The 23204-nt window shown below is 31.1% G+C and overlaps 1 protein-coding gene across 7 annotated transcripts in view; it reads right to left on the bottom strand.

Annotated features, from left to right (window-relative positions):
* Nucleotides 1–598: 598 nt before the first annotated feature.
* LOC129222068 (DNA-binding protein Ets97D-like) overlaps nt 599–23204 on the bottom strand; it is a 68896-nt gene continuing 46290 nt past the window's right edge. For all 7 annotated transcript variants that reach the window (XM_054856498.1, XM_054856494.1, XM_054856499.1 and 4 more), the window contains 6 exons: nt 20508–20592; nt 17427–17504; nt 12858–12989; nt 12396–12608; nt 4525–4662; nt 599–983 (listed from right to left, as the gene is read on the bottom strand). In XM_054856498.1, the coding sequence (XP_054712473.1) occupies nt 712–983; nt 4525–4662; nt 12396–12608; nt 12858–12989; nt 17427–17504; nt 20508–20592 (918 nt within the window). In that variant the 3' untranslated portion in view covers nt 599–711. The remainder of the gene's footprint in view (nt 984–4524; nt 4663–12395; nt 12609–12857; nt 12990–17426; nt 17505–20507; nt 20593–23204) is intronic.

The following is a 23204-nucleotide window of genomic DNA, read 5'->3' as shown; positions in this document are numbered from 1 at the left end:
AATTGCACTATTGAAACACAATCCAATGATTTTTGAAAGAATTCAAGCAATAAAGAAACTTTTCATACATTTTCAAGCACTTGGAAAAAAAAAAGACCTTTTTTTTTCCCAATAACCTTTCAAGGTTTTTTTAATGGGCGTACGAACTTGGTTTAACACGCGCTCCGGCAGCGTGTTGGGGTGTACAGTAACTTTTAACGAAATGAAAAAACTTTTAAAATGTGATATTTAAGTAAAAACTATGTAAAAGCGGACTAATCAGACTGAAATGTTAAAAAGCGGTCTAAAGCGGACTTTACCATAAAAAACGAACTTTGGCGGGAAAAGCGGACCATTTGGGAGCCCTGCTTAGATAAAATGGCGTCTGCGCGTCGCTCGCGGAAATGCAGTAGCAAAAAGTCGGGGGAAAAGTAAAAAAAAAAAAGGAAGCGGAAACTGAAAATATAGGAAAATATAGGAATTATAGGAAAATAGGAACCTTTTTCAGAAATATAGGAAAATATAGGAATATAGGAACGCTGCGATGCCTGGGAGTTTTAAGAGCTCTTATTTATTTTTTTTTTTTTCAAAGTAGGAGTTTGTAAGGAACGTATGAATCCTGTTATATACTTCTAAATTTTTTGTTTACATGATAACTGAATATTTTAGTTCAGAAATTTTTGGAATATAATTTTGGCTGCAGTAACTAATAAAAAAGCGAGACGGAAGTTGTCATGCATGCCTTTCATAATTTATAAAAAGCAATTCATTTATACTTACCTTAGCAATCATTTCTCCATCATAATAGTATCGAAGTGCACGACTAAGTTTTTCATAGTTCATGGTAGGCTTGTTTTTTCTTTGTCCCCAGAGTTGTGCCACCATTTCTGGATTGATAAGCTTGAATTCACCTTCATTGCCAACCCATTGTATAAAGTCACTATGATCTTTGTCGGTCAGAAGTTCCAGTAAAAATTGCCATAATTGTATTTGCCCATTGTTTCCTGTAAAAAAAAAAGACAGTTCAAAATAAATTTAAAGTTTGTCACCTATTTTCGGAAACAATTAAGAAAGTTTAATTTTTTTCAACAGTAAAACCACGAAACTTTAATTGTTATAACTGAAGGAGCTGGAGAGAAAAAGCTGCAACTATGAACTCAGAAATGAAAAGCATTAGTTTTGTTTCCAGGGGCCTGGCCAGAGGATATTTGGGTCCGTTAACGGACCCTTCACAAAAATCCGATCAACCAAAACGGACCTTTCACAAAATCCCGATCAAACAAAACGGACCTTTCACAAAATCCCGATCAAACAAAACGGACCCTTCACAAAATTCTGATAAACAAGATCAGATCTGTCACAAATTGTTTATTGAAAGAGCAAATCTGAAAGCAAAATAACGCATATTTTTGGGTATAAACCGATAAGTTTTGGAACCTTTTTATAAATCAGAGGGATCAGCTTATACAAAATCGGTTAATTTTGAAAAAAAAAAAGGGCACTCTAGCGATGCTTCTGCAAGCGATAAATAATTGCTACTGCCAAATAAATATAATGATTGTTTGTTTTACCACAGCTAATTAGCAGTGGTGTTGTTGTAAACTTTTCTGAAAAGGCATTGGTAAGCACTTTTCTCCGCTCATGATTTAATAAACAATAATAATATATATCTGCAAAATGAACTTAGGACTGCAAAGGGATAGTAAGGGTGAGGAAAAAATATGATCGCTACAGATAGGGTTACCAACTTCAAAATTATCACCACTTAGCGTCTGGCGTTGAACCTTTATAATGACTTGATTAGAAAATATTCTCATCATTTTGCCAGCTTGTCAATATTTGCGTTTTTATGGTGCAGTGCGATGTTTAATTGTTATTTTGGGAGAAAATTATATGGGTTTTGATTTTTCGATGCTAACAAGGATGATTAACTTTAAATAAGCTCTTTAATTACCGTTTTTTTTTCTTTAGATGTCTACATTTTGAAAAATACAATCTTTTAAGATCCGATATGAGAATTATATTTTGTTCCTTTTTCAAGCTAACTTCGCTTTATTAGGACTCAAATAAATGAAAAGTCTTTATTTTTGTTACAAATCTTTTTTTTTTTTAGCTTTTAAAGCAAAATTTCATTTTCTGTTATGAATCAAAAATTAAAATGCTGAATAGATGGTTTATTTTATTTATTTATTTATTTATTTTGGGGGGGGGGGGGGGTCCATCTGTGTCCACAGATATTAATGATATGTTTATCATAGGACTCTAAAATGCAATTTTAAAATAGTTTTATCAAAAATATTTCTTTTACAAGTCGTTTTTATACTTTTGATGCCTTCACTTTGAGAATTGCAATCTCTTTCCATCTGCTATGGGAATCCGATTTTTCGAATTTTTGATGATTATTACGCTTTGCTAAGAGGTAAACAATTGAAATACCTTTTTAATTTTGTTAAAATCATGGAATTTATAAGTTTTAAACGAAATTCTGTGCTTTTTAAGAGTGTCTTGGGTCAAAAAGTTGAATGCTGAACCCTATTCTTAATTTTATTTTATTTATTTATATTTTTGTTACAATTATTTTAAATACTGTACAGAAATATTTCTAGTATAATTTAACATAATGTAGAATGGTAGATAAATATTGATACTTGAAAGAGCGATGCCCCCCCCCCCCCCCGCCAAATATCAGAAAAACACTCCAGAATGATTTTCTTGACATTGAAGAGGAAAACACTCAACTTTAATTGATGCAGTTTGTGCTATCTCTAAATTCTAAAATTTCGTTTTAACAATTTTTTTTTCTTTTTATTTGCGAAATTTTTTGATTTTTTACAAAATTATTTCATTTTTCACAAAATTATTTCATTTTTCACAAAATTATTTGATTTTTCACAAAAAACGGAACTTGTGAAAAATCCTGGATAGACCTCTGGTTTCACTCAATGCAGCACACTATTGTTACAGCTTTAAAAACATTGCAGATAAATTTTGAATACTGATACAAGTGTCAGGTTAGTCAGAGATTTACTTTAATTTAACTATTACAAGCATGTAGCTAGATCTTAGTTAAGGGGGGGGGAATCAGGGGCTAACGCTGCACGAACTTTAAAAATAGACCAAAGCAAAACCAGAAGTATTATCTGCAATTAATATTGACTAATCCATTTAATTAAATATGATAATTAGCTTAAAATTAGCTAATTAAAATTTATAGAGCTAGTAATTACAATCAGTTATGAAATTTTTATTCCAAAAATAATTAAATAATTATTAGTTCATAACTCTAATGTGAAATTAATAAGTTATCCCTAATTTCCAAGTATGAGGGGTAACATTTATCACACTAGCATCCTATCAAGCATTATGTACTCTGATGCTTTGATATTGTTTTGCTCCTGTAATTGAAAAATTCACAATTGAAGTAATCTGGAAATCTCCAAGAGTACAAGGAATTATACTTGGAAAGTGTAGATGATAATTAACAAAAAACACTGTTAGAGCTGTTTGAAAAACTTCAAAACAAATAGAAAGGTCTTAGCACCGTTAATAATTATTTTCCTGTAGTATATCGCTAAAATGGGCATCTAAGGATTAGTTATGGCATTTATGATGAACTAAGTTAAACATCAAAGTTTCTTTAACAAATTTCGGGTAAAAATTCAAATAATTATTTTTCATAAATATTTTCTAACTAGGCCATAAATGAGTAAAAATATTTTTAGCAATTTTTCTCCAATGCTTTTGAATTAATGAATTAATTGGGCAGCTAACAGAAATTAAGAATACTAATAATAATAATATATAGGTTTTCAAAATAGCGCATACAAAACAAATAGAATGAAAAGAGGCTAGAGCATTTTCAATTGAAAACATGTTTTAGAAAAAAAAAATTCTCCAAAATAAGTACCCTTGGTGAAACTAGATTGCTTTTTAGCCTGTATTTTGCTTGAAAAAGTTTCCGAAGTCATCTAAAACGAAAAAAAAAGGAGCAAAATTTCACATTCAAACAGTTTGTGGCAACTATACAATAGTTGAGCTTGGTTCACTTTGTTCAGGAACGTATATAGAAATTTATTTTGGGAAGAGCCTAAGTCAAATATTATGAAAATTTCTAAATTTAGGTTTAGAAAATATTTAAATCTTTATTCGAAATGAGTAGATTTAAACGAATTTCAGGAAAAACCCCATCAGCTCCTCTCTTAAACATGTCCTTGCTTTAGTTCTAAAAATATACAATTAACAAATATTAATCTGCAGGAAATAATATTTTTCAATAAATTAGGACTTGATCCACCTTAGTTCTGAACACTTCAATTTAAAATAGATTTTGAAATACAGTAAAACCCTGCTTAACGGATACCCCTCTAGTGCAGACAATTTTTAATTCCCCCGATTCCAAAGCAAATAACTTATTAAACCCCTGACCTGTCAACACCTCCCTGATGTGGACAAAAAAAATTTATCCCCGTTAAGTTACGCATTAGAGGGGTTTTACTCTGTATTTAATATTAACAGATATATATAAAAGCAAAAAAATAATCACACCTGTATGATTACCAAGACAGCCTTCATAAGATACTCTTGGTGTTCCAATCCTTGGTGTTTTTGTACGATTTTTAAAAATAGCACTTTTAGGTGTACTGTCATTTTGATCTTGAACAACTGCAGGAGTTTGAAGAATAGCTATCGAAAAAAAAAACAGTCCAAACTATAATCAAAGCCAACTGTGAAATAGAGGCCAATAGCTAGTATGTAAGGAGATTTCAAATAGACCCAAAACTTTTAATAAACAAAGACTTTAAAAAATTTGTTACTTTTAATGAAAGATTTGTTATAAATTACCAGCAAAATATTATGAATTATAAAGTTACTTCAATTGGGCAACATTTTTTAGCTTATTTTTATCTCTTGGAAATACGTAACTTATCAACTGTTGATTTGTTCACTTAAGGATAAGATTACTACCCATTTTTAGAATTATTAAATCCTGATTTCATAGCTTATAGCGAAAGATTTAACCCTCTGCTGGAATGTAAAAAAAAAAAAACCTATGAGTTCACTGATATACATGAAGCTTTTCTGATTGTTCACTAATATTAAACCAGAACCTCTCCAACCAACCATAAATTTGAGACAACAGTACTTTCTGTGATTAAATTAGTGCTAATTTGTCATTGGTTTAGTGACTAGATCAAATAACCAACCTCTCCAAAGCACTACCTTTTTAACCAGAAAGAAATTCTGTCACCATTATCAAATTCATTGCAGCAATCACAAAAACAGTATGATACCTACATGCTGTTAAAAGCAAATTATTTTTCTCGAGGACACTGTTATTATCGGGATATGAATTGATCATTTTTCTGAAAGTTTCTGAAGGAGGTTTTTAAAATATATCTTTCAACTTTCCAAACACCAGTGAATATAGAAATAGTTTTTAGAGGGAGCAGCAGAGTGAAAAGTAGCACCCCCTCATACAATTTTTCATAACAAAGTGCCAATGAGGTTCTTTAAAAAAGAGGCAAAATTGCGAGACTTAAAATTTGAAAATTTTTACATTATGGGAAATTATATTGATATTATATTGTCTTTTAAATATTAATAAATAAATGTTTTTTTTTTAAACAAATGAACAAAATAAAATAAGCTTACATTTATTTAAGATTTTAACAGATATATCAATTCCATTTACCACTTTCAATTTCCCATAGCCGGGACCACCGCAAATCTTTAGAGAGAAGGGCAAAAAATCTTGTGGACCTGGTCCTTGCAAAACAGGCGATTCGTTAAGAGATGAAACTGTACGATTTGTTAAGTGATGTTTTAATAAAGTTTCTTTGCTCTATGAATAATTTCTTCAGTTAAATAATTAGCGATTGTTGTTCTTGTAAACTTTATGTTCCTAAAATTAAATAAAAACTTTAATGTGTTATTTTGAAAAGAAAACCTGCATTTTTTAGTCCACTTTAACATTTCCAATTGCGTTTTATAAATTGTTAATATATGCCAGAGTCATGTTTCTCTACTAGAAAAAAATAGTGTTCCTGAGGGGCTGCACAGAAAGGTATGGTTGTTCTTTACTCTCTCACCCCCCACCCCTGATGAATTCGATGAGACTTGATTAGGTGTATAAATGATTTCTTTTATCTCACTAATGTAACTAGATTTTTTTCTTACTTGATAAGTTAATGTTAAAAATTTTTATTCTGTTGCACTAGACCTTACACTCCATTCCTCTGTTTACATTTGGATAGTTGTTCATCTTTGTGTAATTGTTCAAAAGTATACTTAAAAAGACAGAAATGCATTTCAAAACAAGTTCCATCACAGGACGATTGCAGCTTTCATTCTTCACTCATGTTGCCAAATTATGGAAGCTTTGGTTTAACTGTACTTTTTAAAACACCTTTCACGTTAGGTAAAAGCAATAATTCTTCTTAGTTTCTCAAAATAAACTAAAACATTTTATGACAAATCACAAAAGCTTTTACGATTTTGGATTGAGATAGGTTAATCACCCCCTATCAATATCAAGTAGATAATTTCTTTGTCATTTGTTCTACCATATCAAGCAAAACTGATTTGTCTGAGGATAAAAATTTAACACAAGAGTGACACTGCAAGTGATTTTTAATTTTATACACGGCATATCCAGAAATAGAAATGAAAAAAGGTCCATTATTTTCCTCCTTGGTGTAGTTGCAAAAATCAACATCAATCTTTAATAAATAAATGAATACTCAGGTTGTTATTATAAATTGTAATACTGACAAATATTTTTAACGAAGTGAGTTGATCTCAATTTTGAAAATAGTAATTTTGCAAAATTATATTTCATTCATATATTTTCGAAGATTTTCATTTATTTCATAGGAAGACACATTTTGATATAAACGCTGCAAGATTAACCAAGTTAGTTCTTAAATACGAATACATCATTTACGATTTCATTAAAGCATAAAATTAGTTAGCGTATCCTCATTGTACATTTGAAATTCAATCCATTTACCTTGAATTTATATCAATTTACCATGCTCTAATCATTTTGTCTTAAAGTAAAAATATTTCTTGAAACTAGGGCTAAGAAAAAAAAAGGTAATAAAAATTCAAATGAAAAAATATTAAAAAATACAAAGTATAATAAACGCTTACGGCAATCAAAATATCAAGTGGAATATGTGACAATTTTTGCAAAATTTGGCTGACATGCAAATTAAAGAACACAAGAAATTCACATGTTGTTACACTGAACAAAGGAAATCTCCCATCGCTTAGCACTAGTTAAGATGGCGTTTAACCTGTTTGGCCCAGGCTCACAAGGTTTTCCTCTTTCTCTCTAAGATTCATGGCAGTCCCACCATAGCCCACAAATCAGGTGAAATTAAAACTTCATAATGTGACATCTAATGCTATAAAACTTCCATATAATTAAACACTTAATACAAACTGAATCATTAGATACCATAATTACAAAATGACATCAGTGTGGCTAACCTTGGAGAAACAATTTGAGGAGCATTTTGAAATTTTGTGGAGCAGCTGGGTATATTCTATAAAAATCATTAAAACACAAAACCCAATCTAAAACTTTTTGAGCTTTGATGGTCATTTTAAGCACTAGCATTAAAATGATTATTTTTAAATTCATAAAAAAGTTTTAAACACTGTGTCATGATTTGAGAATATAAGCATCTTTAACTTCCTATATTTACATGTCTGTCATAATAAAATAGCACAGTATAGTTAAAATAAATTTGAATTAATTAAGATCTTCAAGAGCTATATCTTTGGTAAGCCTGATAAGCATAAAAACTAGATTTGAAGAATGATGTTGGCATAAATTAACTCGGATGGAATGGGATAAAAATTTTTGAATGGGCGTGGCAGTCTTCATAAAAAAATAATAAAGTATAAGAAGGGTTGAAAATATTAGTCTACTAAAATGGTATTAATGTTTAAGCAGTAGAATGCCTTAGCAGATGAAAATGAGAGAGTGTTACAGAAGCGGATGCAATCGGATTTCTAAAGTTACATCAAACGATTGCACCCACCGCCACTCTCCAGCATTTCCCCTTTCACTCCTATTTCACCCTCTTCACCAACACAGCAAAAAGTTCCTTACTTCTTTCTACTCAAGAAAGAACCTGTGCCTCAGCAAGAATCCTGATGGGAAGGTCAGGGCAGAAGGGAAGTGAGGGGGTATTTGCGCGATCATTAGAAAGTGGCTGTGAAATGGGCGTGACAAAACAATGAGCGTATAAGTCTTCAGCAAAAAATAAAATACATACAAGCAGGTTGAAAATAATAGTTTACAAAAAGTTATAAAGGTTTAAGTGATAGGACGGCATAGTAGCCAAAAATGGGCGAGTGTTATGGAAGTGGACGCAATCGGATTTCAAAATGCATAAACGCTGACACTTTCTACGTCATTCTTAAGCCTTTTCCCCTCCCCACCCAAGAAACAAAGTTCCTTTCTTCTTTCTACCTTAGAAAGAACACACAAGTCAGCAAAAATCCTGATGGGAAGAATGTGATCGTGATCGATCGCTTGAAAATGCTTGGCGGCCAGAAAATGAAAAAGATACAAAAAGTGGAAAATCGCAAATCCGCGGAAGATTTTTATCTCTGCAATGTTTTTTTAGGATCCTTAAAAACCAATTAATCAAAATAATATGTCTCAAATGAGGATGAAAATCATACTTCTTAAAATTTTAAACTAATCAAACACTTATTTCTAGATAATTTCATCAAAATGGCATAAAAAAATGAGTGATATGAATTAGAAACATTGTCATAATTGTTTTAACACGAGGATTAGGTTTTGAAACATACCCTCAGCCTCCATGTCGAGTCTATACAAATTTGTTTAGACAGTAACATTGATAAAGTATGCCATCTGCCAAGTTGAGACTATTTGTCCGGTACAACTTTAAACCTATATCATATATATCAACCTCTATAAGTTGACTGCCTGTCGAAGTTGAATACAAAAGTACTGCACTGCGAATGCTTAATTTACACAGGCTTCTCTGAGAATTTTGAAGCAGTTAGTTTTGTTTGTAAAGTCATAATGCAGTTGAGATTTCATTTGGTACCACATGTCATTTTCATTAACAGTATTCAGGGAGTTTTGTTTTAACCTGCAAGACCTTTATTTTCGCAACTGTTAGTCCTAGATGTATACTTCCAATTGCAAAAATGTTCAAAATCAGATGCAGGGTTAAGATATTGAAAGTTTGAAGCAAAAATTAAAATGAATCAAAAAATACAAAATTTAACTTTTTATGCGAGCCCTAGCTCCCCTAACTAATATTTAGAGAAATAATCTCCATTGAAAACTATTACTAACACAAAAAACTTGATATTTGTGCAACCAAAACTCAAGGAGATATTCCAGTTTAAAGTTTTAAGGGACCATACAGAAGATTTGATTGGAACTTATCGCTCTTTTAGAAGAATGACATGTCGTCAAAGCAAGAAAAACAAGGTATTCATATTTTTCATTGCTATTCAAAAATGAATGCAAATGTTATGCCGTGATTCACAAAAACACACTACGAAACCTCGAATAATTTGAAAAATCACTATGCACACATGTAATTTTAAACACTTGCTAACCACTATATTTCTCCCCAAAAGGTGTTATTGACGGTGAGTGAAAAGTGGTGTAAGTCACAAAACGCTGCGTTTCATATCTCAGTGAATATTGGTTCAAACTTTTTTTGTTGGAATTATTTCCCTAAATATAAGTTAGAGGGCCTGGGGATTGTATAAAAAGTTAAATTTTGTATCTTTTGACTCATTTTTATTTTCACTTCAAACTTTCAATACCTTAACCCTGCATCTGATTTTAAACATTTTTGCAACTGGAAGTATACATCTAGGACTAACATTTGCGAAAATAAAGATCTTGCAGGTTAAAACGGAACACCCTGTACAATATTTTTACCAGAAAGCATCATGTACTTTTTTCCACTTTTCATTTCTATAAGCTAAAAAAGAAATGTGAATTTAATTAGCTTCCCTTGATTTTAACCATTCTTTTAGTCACACATAGACTTTTTTTTAAAAAAAATTTTAACTACTGATTCTATTTAAGAAGCACTAATGAACAAAACATGACATCATACTCCCTTGAGTTTGAAACCAGTGGCTTAAATGTATTCTTTCGCACTGATTTTTTTTCGCGATTGTATGTATCTTTAAATAGTAGTTTGAAAATCGTTTAGTAATGCTATGAAGCAATGACTTGAAAAAATCCTATAATTAAATTCATTAAAATCCACACAACTGTTTCCAACCATGATTCAGCAGAATAAGTGATGTCTTGTTTTTAAGAAAGTAATTCCATTCTACATTCTATTTCTGAAAGCACCTTCCTTCCTTTCAGTGGTTTAGGTTGTTTTGCATTTTTCCCCCCTTTTTTGTCCTTTTACTTTTTTATGGGAGAAAAGATCTTACATTATTAGAAATGTACGAAATGCTATCAGAACGTTGAATGCCTAAAGTACATGAAACAGAAAAGGTGAATGTTTGGGAAAAAGGAGGTGAATTGGAAGTTCAGTGGCTGAATGGTAGCATTGGTATGAATTGGGACAAATGCTATAAATAGGAATAGAGATCATTAGAAAAGGGGAGATCACAATCAGAATCATGGCTAAAACAGCTGTAGTTGATTAAGAAGTTATAGTTAATACAAAAATACTCTAATAACTTTCATATGATTTTGTTTTATAGAAAGTAGATAGTGGTTACAACTAATGATAAATTATATATTAATAACCATTTACGTAAAAAATAAATAAAATAACAACCAGCATCCATTCGAATTTTGACATCTTGAATTAAAATTACATTTTTTGCTATCACGAATTGAGATAGGATTCACTGTTTGAGTTTCTTGTTTCTACAAATGAAATGGAATGGAAATGGCCAAGAAATTTGCGCCTATCATATTATGACTGACGATTTTTTTGAGTAGGTAATATGAGGATCATCCATAAAAAGGAAAAAAAATGATTGGTATGTAGTAATAAAGATCAAGATTTTTTGGCCAATATCCAACAGTACACTGCTCATAAAGATTATTTAAAAGACAAAGATTATTTACAGCATATAACTTTATGTATTTTTCTTTTTTATCAATCTCAAATGATGAAGATTAGTAATCAAAAAACTTCATATTTAGATAAAGTTTTGCTTTTTAAGTTCATTTATGTTGATGTTTTTCTCGAAAAAACACAATTTTACAGCCCCCTATTGAAAGTAAAATCTGTTTAAGTTAAGACTTGAATGAACGATTTGTAACCATAGTGATGAAATTTTGTCCTCCTAATAAATATCAAAACAAAAAGATAGCTTATTCTCGTTGTCATAGTTATCTAGGAAATCAGAGCAAAATCACCATTGGTCAAGTGAAGAAAATAAGCAAATAGTGATTGCTCAGTAAAAAAAAAAAAAAAAAAAAAATAGCACAATGATTTTATTTATATTCTTTATAAACAATTAGTAGTTGATAACAGTTATATATTGTGTTTTAATTAAATTTATGCTATTCATATTGAATAATGAGGTAGCAGTGATTGAATTGATGCAAAGCATAAAAATCAACTTCTATTATTCTTTTTTTACTTTTGCCATTTTCTGATTTCACTAACACAAAGAATTCTTTAAAAGAGATTGACAATAATAATAATAATAATAATAATAATAATAGTAATAATAAAAATAATGGAGGAAGGGACAAATGTAAATCTTTGTTTAAACATTATCAATATTTTAAATTCAAAGTCAAGTCATGTTAAGTCATATAATAAAAATTTATATCCATTTATATCAGTAAAACAAGCTAAAATACAAACTTAGAATGTTCCTTCCATTACGGAAGTAAAAGTAGCAGCTGATAATTCTGTTTACCATAACAATTAGCTACATTACTGTACTATGAATCATTACTTATAGTACTTATAGTATTAGTATTACTGGTCATTATTAATACTATTATCAAATACAAAGCATACTACATAAATTACTCATCATTGCTTAAAGTTTATTAAAATCAAGTTTGAAATTCAAAATAAAAAATTATTAAAACAGAATGATGAATAACTACCTTTGTGCTGAAAATTAAAATAATCAATTAACCAATGTTTTGAAGCACAAAAATTACAAATTACTGCAGACACATGTTTTGGTGTTACAAGGAACACCTTTTTCAATGCAAAGAACTTTCTCGGATGACTTTTCATCCAGAAGCTCACACTTCTTTGCATTGAAAAAGTTGTTCCTTGTGACACCGAAACACGTGTCTGCAGTAATTTGCAATTTTTGTGCTTTAAAACGTTGGTTAATGGATTATTTTAAAACAGAATGCTTACATAACACAAATCTTGCATTTTAATTTGTACAATACTAACCAATAATTTTAAATTTTCGAAGTAGTTCTAAATGTGTCCAAAATAAATCTCCAGGATCGAATGGTACTTTTTGCAGAAAACTTTCATGATTCATCTCCATTAATTCCTTTCCAGTTAAATTCCAATCATTAACATCAACATCTGTTAAATTAAAATGCACTGTAGCCCATTCAAACCACAACTTTACATGTTGCTCAACCCATAGCGACGGATCTGCAAGGCATAGAGATATAAATGCATACAAAAGTAATATATTTTTACAAATGAACAAAAATAAGTCCTAAAAACAAATAAATAAAGCAAAAAACAGTTAAATCAAAAAGCCAGCTAATATACTAAATAACTGAATTAAAGTCCATCAACTCAACAACATCAAATACAATATTATTATAAGACGAACGTTTTTAAAAAACAGACGGAATAAATATTGGGAAGTATCTTTTTCATTAAAAAAAAAAATACCTTGAGGAATTTGGCATTTTTCTTGTATTTTTTTGAATTCTGGGGCTACAGTCCATCGAGTAACATGATGAGAATCTTCATTTGGAGCAATTCTAGCTCTTGGTGATGTTGAAGCTTCATATGATGAATCTCCTAGGAAAGCAATTCCAAACCATTAAAGAACATATTTTTAATTGTAGGGTAACGGCACCAATCAGACATGCTTAAGATATCACTTTCGAGTTAACTAAGTTTTCTGAGCCTTTTAATGTATTTAGACTTTTAAAACTATTTTCCCCTCATGCAACTACAGCTCATCTAACATTTGGCTGCTTCTGGATCCTTTGAATTAATTAATTCTATTTTTAAATGCTCAATTTCGAAAAATGGTCTGACCCCCAGTCACAGACACCGAAAAATCTGATGATACCCAGTAACAGATAGGATGAGGAAATGCTGAATAATGGACAAAATATCCTTTTTCTCTTTAAAATGTGCAAAATTTCTTTATTTTTAAAACAAAAGCCTTATTGAATTCAAATGAACATGAAACACCAACCAACCTCATGGTGTCTATTCATAACCTCCCACCATTGCCTTGTAAATACCAACTGGCTCATAAAATTCACTAAGACAATCCTAGATGGTTGCACTGTATTCCTGGGCCACAGCAACATAAGTTTTACCTGCCTAAAATTCTGATTTTTTAAATCCAAACTTATGACCATCTGTTACTGAACCCTTGTCTGTTACTGGTGCCGTTACCCTAGTAGTTGGAAACAAAGGAAAAAAAAAAAAAAATTGAGGACAAAAGGTTTGTTTAGTAAAATAAATGCAATTTGATAGATGAGGAATTGAATCTTTCAATCTTTGCAGTCTTCCGAGTCCCAGCCTCAACATACGTTTTTAAAGGTCAAGTCCTGCTGTAATGTAATTCTGAGGATCCATCCATTATTAGCTTCAAAAATGGATTCTTCCAGCTGAGCAACAATTTCCAATGCTCTATCTTTTTAAGAAGAGAGAAAATATAGTTTGAACATGAAAAGTTAAGCCTTTGCTCTGCTGTTTCAGAATTTTCCATTTTTGTGAAGGGGTGATATGGAGATAAAAGTTAGAACAAAATTTGCAAGTGCGTCATTGGTTCTATAGATTGAATATGTCACATTGAAATTTAAGAAAATAGCTAAAGAGGTAAAAGATTTTAATTTTGAGCGGTCAAGGCAGTTGTCTCATTGAACAGGTCACATCCTACGTGTTTGGGTGGGTCTTGGTTTTACTTCTTTCAGCAGCCATTGGTCATAGATAAAAATGCCCCCCGATAATTAATTTCAATTGAAAATTGTCTCGAGTTCGGCTGCAATAAAGAACCCAAGGCTTGTCATTTTTACTTTTTTGCCAACTCAATGCAGTTCTTGCTGCAACTTAAATCTGTCAGGTCTAAATAACCACATAAAGAAAATATATCAGGAGTAAATTTTATTCCATGACACCAAAATGTTGCTAAACTCCAAAATATGGCACGCACCCTTTCTTCCTTTGCTACCTATTTTAAGGAATGCACCTGATTTCTCAAATGATTGACAAGGGTCATTTGTTTGCAGTCGGACTATATCAGGATATTTTGTGAACTGGCATCTTAGATACAAATCAGATTGCCCAACTTTTTATGCATGCTGTTGCCTTCTCATTTTAAAACTTGCCATCAGTGGATGACATGTTATTTATCACTGTTAAGGATAGCTCAGTAGCTTTAACAGAAACTGCCTTTTAATAAATTTTTGCAAAGAATTCAATTTTTTTTTCTGTAAATGAGATGGAATTTTATTTAATAGCCACCTTGCTTGTAAGTGTAAAAAGCAGAAAATGGCACATGTTAGCATTTTCAAAAAACTTGTCACCTTTTATAATACTCGTTTATTGTCAACCAATACGCAGTTTAAATAAGAAAGTAAATTCTTGCTAATTTGATAAAAATGCAAATACTCGCTGACTTGTACGGTACCAACCTCTATAGAAATTTGCAAATTAGTATAATGTGCCAACTGCTCCAACTATTTGATAACATAGCAGTTACTGCCCATTCTATCATTTATATTGTAAATATTCTTTTGAGTTTCTTGTTGTTGTTTAGTAAACTTGTCATTGTGCTACCTATGAGTGAGATTTTAAATAATGTATATATATATATATATATGTATATATGGTGTTCTGTTTTAACATGCAAAATCAGATGCAGGTTAAAATTATTGAAAGTTTGAAGTAAAAGTAAAAATAAGTCAATCAATACAAAACTTAACTTTGTATATGGGCCCCAGGTCCCCTAACTTATATTTATGGAAATAATCTCCATTGAAAAATAATTCCAACACAAAAAGTTTGAAATTAGTATGAACAACATTCACTGAGATATGAAGCGCAGCGTTTTGTGACTTACACCACTTTTCACTTGCCGTCAATACCACCTTTTGGGGGAAAATATAGTGGTTAACAAGGGCGCCCATTTGGGAGGGGTGGGGGACCCCCTTTTGAAATTAGAACTTTTTTGCTTTTAGTACTTTTTTCTTCGCAAATATGTAAAAACATTTCTTCTCCAGCAATTAAAGAATAAGTTATTAAAATGTCAAATTTTAATAACTCTAATCTGAACTGAAATCAGTTTCTATGGGGAAAATATCCTGCTAAAACACGGGGAAAAAATCTGAGCCCCCCCCCCCCTCCTTAAAATTTTGCATATGGGAACCCTTGGCAGTTAACAAGTGTTTAAAATTACATGTGTGCATAGAGTGTAGTTTTCCAAATTATTCGAGGTTTTGTAGTGCGTTTTTGCGTATTACGGCATAACGTTTGCATTTATTTTTGAATAGCAATGAAAAATATAAATACCTTGCTAATCTTACTTTGACGACATGTCATTCTTTCTGAAAGAGTGATGAGTTCCGATCTCATCTTCTGTATGGCCGCTTAAAACTTTGAACTGGACAGTGTTGCCAGATGGTCAAATCCAGATTTCCCCAATTCCCTTCCAACTTTTTCCCAAAAAGCGATGTTTTCTACCAAAATTCCCCAAATGCAAAAATTAGTTTTCCACTAATATTTTCATAAAATGAATCTACTTCCTCTAATATTTTTGTCTCTTGAAAATTTTTTTCTCTCCCAAATAGCCAAATTTTCTTATAAAACTCCCCAACTTTTTTTTCCTTCACATTTTCGCTTTTTTTTTTGTCTTCTTTATCTTTTTTTATCTTTACTAATAATAAAGCTGAAAGTCTCTCTGTCTGGATATCTCTCTGTCCGGTTCTCTTTTTGTCTGTCAGGATCTCTAACACGCATATAGCGCCAAGACCGTTCGGCTGATTTTCATGAAATTCGGCAAAGAATTAGTTTGTAGCATGGGGGTGTGCATCTTTAAGCGATTTTTTAAAAATTTGATTTTGTTCTTTTTCTATTCCAATTTTAAGAACATTTTCGCAAGCAAATTTATCATAAGATGGACGAGTAAATACCCAAGTTATCATAACGTGGAACCGTAACGTGGGCAAGCCAATTGGCGAGAAATTCATTATGCATTATTTGTAAATATACAGGGGGACTAAAAGACCTCTTAATTTTCTACTACGGGCAAAGCCGTGCGAGTGCCACTAGTCATAAATACAAGTGCCTGACCGAGAGATAAGAAATAACCAAATATTTTTTTTCTACTCGCATTTACTACTCTGCTTCTGTATGTACATTTAAACTATGATTTTTGTATATATTTATCCAAGAACACTCTTCATCACACTTATTTTTACCCATTTCACGTATCAACTAGTTACTCACGCAAAACATTAATGCGAATTCCATAGCATAATATTCCACATAATGCGAATTCCATAAAGTTGAGCAAAGCTAACCCAACGTTATTTGATACAAACAATGTTCCCACTACTTCTTGACGCAAATTTAAATACAAAAAAAAAAAAAAAATCTTTTTTCCCGAGGTTTTTTTTCCCTTCAGGTTTTCCCCAAAGAATTCCCCTCAAAACCCATTTCCCCAAAATTTCCCCAGAGAGCACCAGATTTCCCCAAAATGGGGAAATTTCCCCCAATCTGGCAACACTGGAACTGGAATATCTCCTTGAGTTTTAATCACACAAATGTCAAGTTTTTAGTGTCAATAATAGTTTTCAATGGAGATTATTTCTCGAAATATTAGTTGAGAGACCTAGGGCCCGTATAAAAAGTTGAATTTTGTATTTTTGACTCATTTTTATTTTTGCTTTAAACTTTCAATATCTTAATTCTGCATCTGATTTTGAAAATTTTTGCAATTGGAAGAACACATTTAGGTCTAATAGCTACGAAAATAAAGGTCTTGCAGGTTAAAATGGAACACCATGCATTTATATTAAACAAAATCAGGATTACTCATACAAAAAGCTAAAAACCAGGACAAAATATTTTTTATCAGGAATATCAGAATATGAACTCTGCAAACACTGATGGAAATTCCAAACAAGTTGATTTTAAAATGAAAAAGACTGCCAATGTAAATTTCAAGAAATATTTTTCCAGTTGGAATTGTTAGATTCAAGCCTTTAAGTTATTTACCTTGAGAATTAGTAACAGGTGAGAGAGGAACTTCTTCGGCTGGCTTAAGGACATCAACAATATTTATCTTCTTTACTCCTGCAAAAGTAATTAAATTACTGCCCAGGATCTGTGTATCAAGTTGTTTAATAAAAGAACTATAAATCACAGGGGAAAAAAATAAAACTTTATGGCATAGAATGGTAAAGTTTTTTTTTTTCCTTTTTAAATTATGTGCTTGTTAAATATTCTCATACAATCATGATATTAAGGTTAAAAAACAAAAACAAAAAAAAAAATGCAGCTCTTAGATTTTTGTACAAGCATAGAGAACACTTCAATATCTGAATATGTGTCAAAAATGCCAATATTAGACAATTGTATTCTTTCCTTTGAGCACATTGAAATATATTTTTGACTGTTCATAACAGAGTACAAGTTCATACGAACAAATTATAAACATTAGAAGCAAGTGATTTAAATTCTCAAAAAGTAAAGCTATCAAACATTTATTTCATATGCAATGCTAAAAGTTAGTATTATAACAACTGTTTGGTAAAGTACAATTATCTTCTTAAGTTTTAAGAGACTTAAAACAGTGATGTAGTCCTGGGGAAAAAAAGGTGAGGGGACACTTGAAGATATAAGCATAAGTTTATGAAATTAAAAAGTAGGGAGACATTTCTGTTAAAATTCCAAAATAGTTGGGGGATGCTAGTGTTTAAAGTAAAAATGTAAAGGGAAGCTGCCCCCCTCTTGACAACACCACTCACATAAAGATCAATAACCAAAACAGCTAATCAGTTAAAAAGATTGCAGGGGGTTTATCAAACATTTTAAGGAAATATGAAAAAAATTTCTTACCACATACAGTAAACTCCTAATTATCCTCGAGGGGTTTATCTGAGGGATGAATTATCCGCGACCTTTCACACTTAATTTTTTGTCGATAATTACCTAAATCAATAGATAAATGCACATATTTCAGCTTAAATGTGCAAAATCTTCTTTTAAGCTTTCCTATTTCTCTCTTCTTCTTCCTTTTCAATGACATCAAACCTTCCATGGTCACCGAAATCTGAGTAGCTGAACCCTGATTTTTAAAACTACACTATTTACTAATTTAGATCCTAGATTTATGCTATTTAATGTTTTAAACTTGCACTGCTTACTGATTTTTAGATCTACACTATATGACCAAAAGTATAGGGACACTTTCAAAAATTCATATTTTTAAGGATTTCTCAGGAAATAAAAGACCAATTGCTTTGAAACTTTTTTCACATAAAATATGTGCTCCAGTTGTTATTTTACAATAAAAATTATATCACCTTTGTGTTTGGTGGGTCAGTAACAAATTATGGAAAGCAAAAACGTTTTGTGGTCATCATTCATTGTAAATAGCTGAAAATAAGCTGTAAATTTTAGAAGTTACTTAACTTACTATGTACAATCATTTTCATACTTTTGAGAAGGTATCACTGATATTCACGAAAATAAAAGCATTTCTTCCAAAACTACAAATTTTATTTGAAGGTTTTTGACACATAACACGCAAAGTTTTTCTTCAAAGCTTACGAAACTTTCAGAAAACTTGACAGCATACAAAAGAAGTATAATACTAAAATTTGAAATAAAAATGTTAAAATTTTTATAAAATATGGACATTTAAAGCAATTAATGTTTCACTGTGCATGCACGAACGATAGCAATTTAAAACTTGCATAATCTGAAACCCAATTAACTTCAACTTATAAAACAATTCGAGTTCAATATCTTAAAAATTCAGAAAGTTATCAGCAATCTAATGAGCTAAATTTCAATAACTCTTGGACAGGCAACGTACCGTGAGGGGTCGTTCGCAAGTTTGCAACATTTACTTGCAACCGTTCAGTGTGATTCATGATAAAAACAGCTTATTTGCGAACGATCCCTCACGATTCGTAGCCTATCCAAGAGTTATTCAAATTTGGCTCATTAGTTTGCTGATAACTTTCTAAATTTTTGAGATATTGAACTGGAACTTTTTTATGAGTTAAGGAATTTATTTGGGTATTAGATGATGAAAGTTTTAATTGATATCTTTCGTACATGCGGAGTGATAAATTAATTGCTTTAAATGTCCTTATTTCATCAAATTTTTAACATTTTAATTTCAAATTTTAGTGTTGTGCTTCTCTTGTATGCTGTCACTTTTACTGAAAGTTTCATAAGCTTTGATGAAAAACTTGACGTGTTATGAACCAAAAACCTTCAAATAAAATTTGCAGTTTTGAAAGAAATACTTATATTTTCGAAAATGTCAGTAACACCTTCTCAAAAGTATGAAAAATGATTGTACATAGTAAGCTAAACAATTTTTGAAATTTAACAGTTTATTCTGAGCTATTTATGATAAATGATGACCAAAAACCTTTTTTGTTTTCCTCAATTTGTCACTGACCCCGAAACGCAAGGGTGATATAATTTTTATATTGGAAATTGGCAGCTGGAGCATACATGTTGTTCGACGAAAGTTGCAAAGCATGACAAAAGTTACAAAGCAATTTGTCTTTTATTTCTTGAGGAATCCCTAAAAATGTGAATTTTTGAAAGTGTCCCAATACTTTTGGTCATATAGTGTATAGTACTTATCTGCATAAAAAAGTAAGCAAACCACTTATTCATCCCCCCCCCCTCCCAAGGAATTTTTGGTTTAACCTAGTTTGACCAGTTTCAGTTAATCTGTTTGCACAATTTGCTCATTTATGTGTGTTTGCAACAATGAGTGATCCTTTTATGGCTTTTACATACTGTTTTTGTATACTGTTATCTTTTACATACACTGTTATCATTTTAGTTATAGTTTAAATGTATCCTAGTTTTATTGCTTTTGTTACTCTGTTACACAGACCAGTATGGTTTTTTTTTTTTACAGATCATACACGAATTTGCTTATCCGTGGTTATCGTACCACACTATTCTGCAGATGATTGGGAGTTCAATGGACATACAACACCTTTTAACTTAACAAACTGAATTTTAAATACATTAAATAACATTTACAGTGGCATTCGAAAAACGTTGAATGCAGGGAAAAACATATAGAAAAAAAATATATACCTTCTTTGTCTGTAATATCTACATTAATCTGCACTACTCCTTCACCTTGAACACACTGATTAACCAAGTTTTTCGAGGCATTCAGCTAAATAAAATTACAATACCATGTTTTTAATTTGATCACTTCACTACAGTATTATTGCTAAGTCAAAGACAGCAAATAAAATAACAGTAATTTTGTTATAAAATGAAATAATACACAGTAGAAAGTAAAGGGGAATTTAAGCTATTACTTTACAGTCATAACATTGCATATGCAGGTTCACTATAAACAGGTTTGATTGTTTTAATTTCTTGCAACAAATGCAAGTACTAAAAAGGCAAGTTCCACTTAAATAAATACCAATAGCTTTATGTTTTTAAAACTAATTTTGCACAAACAGAAATGCTAACTGTAAAACTTTGGAAAATATTCGTAAAAACCAGAGGAAAAAACTGGTTGACAGATAGCTTTTTGACATGACCAATAGCTTCTTCTAAGGGAAAGTACATATGAGGCAGTGAAAAGCAAAGGGATATAAGTGGCAAAATTAAAAATTTGGTGATAACCAGTACAAATGGTAGGTGAACATCTCCTCTGCCTTGGGGCAAGAGATAGTACTAGTAGTTCTGGTAGGTTCTGTTGTACATCATGATTTAGAAAAAAAAATTTCAATGAGAGCCTACTGAGCAATTGAGCCCTTAAACGCATTTTACTCAGAACTTGAAATTGTCCATTTACATTCCTTTGCTTGTCACTGCCTCATATATAAAACAAACTTTATCACCAAAGAAATACTGTTAAGAGAAGTGTGATATTCATAATAATTAGGTTACTATACATAAAGTGAATTAATCAAACAACTTAAGACAGTTAAAGCTCATGATTTGTAAAGACAATTTCTTCATTATAAAGTAGTGATAAGAACCAGGCATTTTCCACAAAGAAGAAAAAAAGTGGAGCAAACATTCTGCCACCTAAATACATTTTCACATATTACACAAACACTCTACTGTTTTCTTAACATGGAAAGGGGGTAAATGCATTTTATGAATAAACGAAATTTTTTCCATGAATATATAACTGCAGCTTTTTAATGCATTTACTTTCCAAAATTTAGAAGTTGAAATTAAAAGTGAAAATGGTTGTTATATCCAGAATAATTACTGAATATTTCACTGAATTGATTTAGTAAACAGAAATTGTAGTGCCATACTCTGCTAATAAACACACAAATTTCATTAACCAAGTTATTAAATTTAAATATCTAACTATCTGATTAAAGTTGGATAATTTCAAATGTTTCATGTTCAGCCTTTAAAAGCTAATTTCTGGCAAATTTAAATAACACTTAATATTTCAAATGTCTATAGGTTAACTTTTTAAAAGCAATACTCTTCTTTTTCACCATTACAGGGCTGCCACTGAATTAGGGTCCCAAAAATAGTCGTTTTAGTAGCTTCTGAAATGAAAAATAGCAAAATAGTTTCCAAACAAGGAAAATAGTCTCCCATATTTTTTAAATGGCATTAATATTAAATCATGCTACATATACTTTGATGAATAGACTTATCTCAGATGCATGGTATCTAAGCGGAATCATCTAGACAGGCGGAGCGCTCTCCAGTTACACAAAAATGGTGTTCCCGACATGGTTTCATGTCAATCTTATTTCAGTGATAAGATTGAAAGTTGTACATATATTAGATATTTATAAAACAATGAAAACTTTACAGTTGGTAATTACTTTTTGAAATGTCTCAAATCATGAGTTAAAAAACATAATAATAATTCGTTCAAGTACTAATTAGCCACTTCACTGACTACAATTCTGTATGCCCATTAAAGAAAGCAAAATTTGACTATTTTCACTACATGATAAGATGGATAACCCAATAGTCTGCAAAGATATCATCTCCTGTCAACCATATATCAACTGTAGTTAAATACTTTTCTGCTTCAAAACATTGCTAACACACATTAGTTATTTTATAAGGTACGACAGACTTGAAAAAAGAAGAAAAAAGAAAAAAAAAAGAAGGGAAAAAACTGTTAATAAATTCACAATCACTTCTATAAAGCAATCAAAAGCTTTTATTAACATTTACACATTAAAGTTTTCTTTACATTACAGTAAAATGAAAATAATGAAAAAAAAAAAAAAAAAAAAAAAGACTGAATGGTATGTTTATTAAATAACATAAGGCTAATATCTGTACCTCAAAGTCAGAAGAACCTAAGTCACATTATGATAATTTTACAGTAGAGAGGAAAAACTTTCTTCTGGCCCATGCAAAGGATGGGAAGCGTGCTCTTTTGCCCCAGGTAAAAAATTGAAAATAATTTTTTTTAAAAAGAATTACGTTCACATGGCTCGATGTGGGATAGATTTCTACATACAATGCACTAAAGGGGATATCACACGAGAGAAATTACAATACATCGCAACCGCAATAGCAACCGTAACGCTATCCGGAACTGGTTTTTCTACTCACTTCCACAAACGATTGCTCCAAAATTCTCGTGTGCTATGGAAATTTGCAGTTGCTCGTATAGGGGCAAACTTTTTCCTCCGCTAGAAAAAAATTGCCTTTAATTCTGGGCAAGTTACGAAGGAACCAATCAGGGCGCTGGAAGTTCGTGACGTCAGGCAGCGTCACTGTAAAATACATTTGCAATCGTGGCGACAGAAATGTGGGGATTCCTTTTTATTGTTC

Source organism: Uloborus diversus, chromosome 5 (genome assembly GCF_026930045.1).
Source record: "Uloborus diversus isolate 005 chromosome 5, Udiv.v.3.1, whole genome shotgun sequence".
Taxonomy (NCBI): Eukaryota; Metazoa; Arthropoda; class Arachnida; order Araneae; family Uloboridae; genus Uloborus; species Uloborus diversus.
This window is presented reverse-complemented; position numbering and strand designations above follow the sequence as displayed.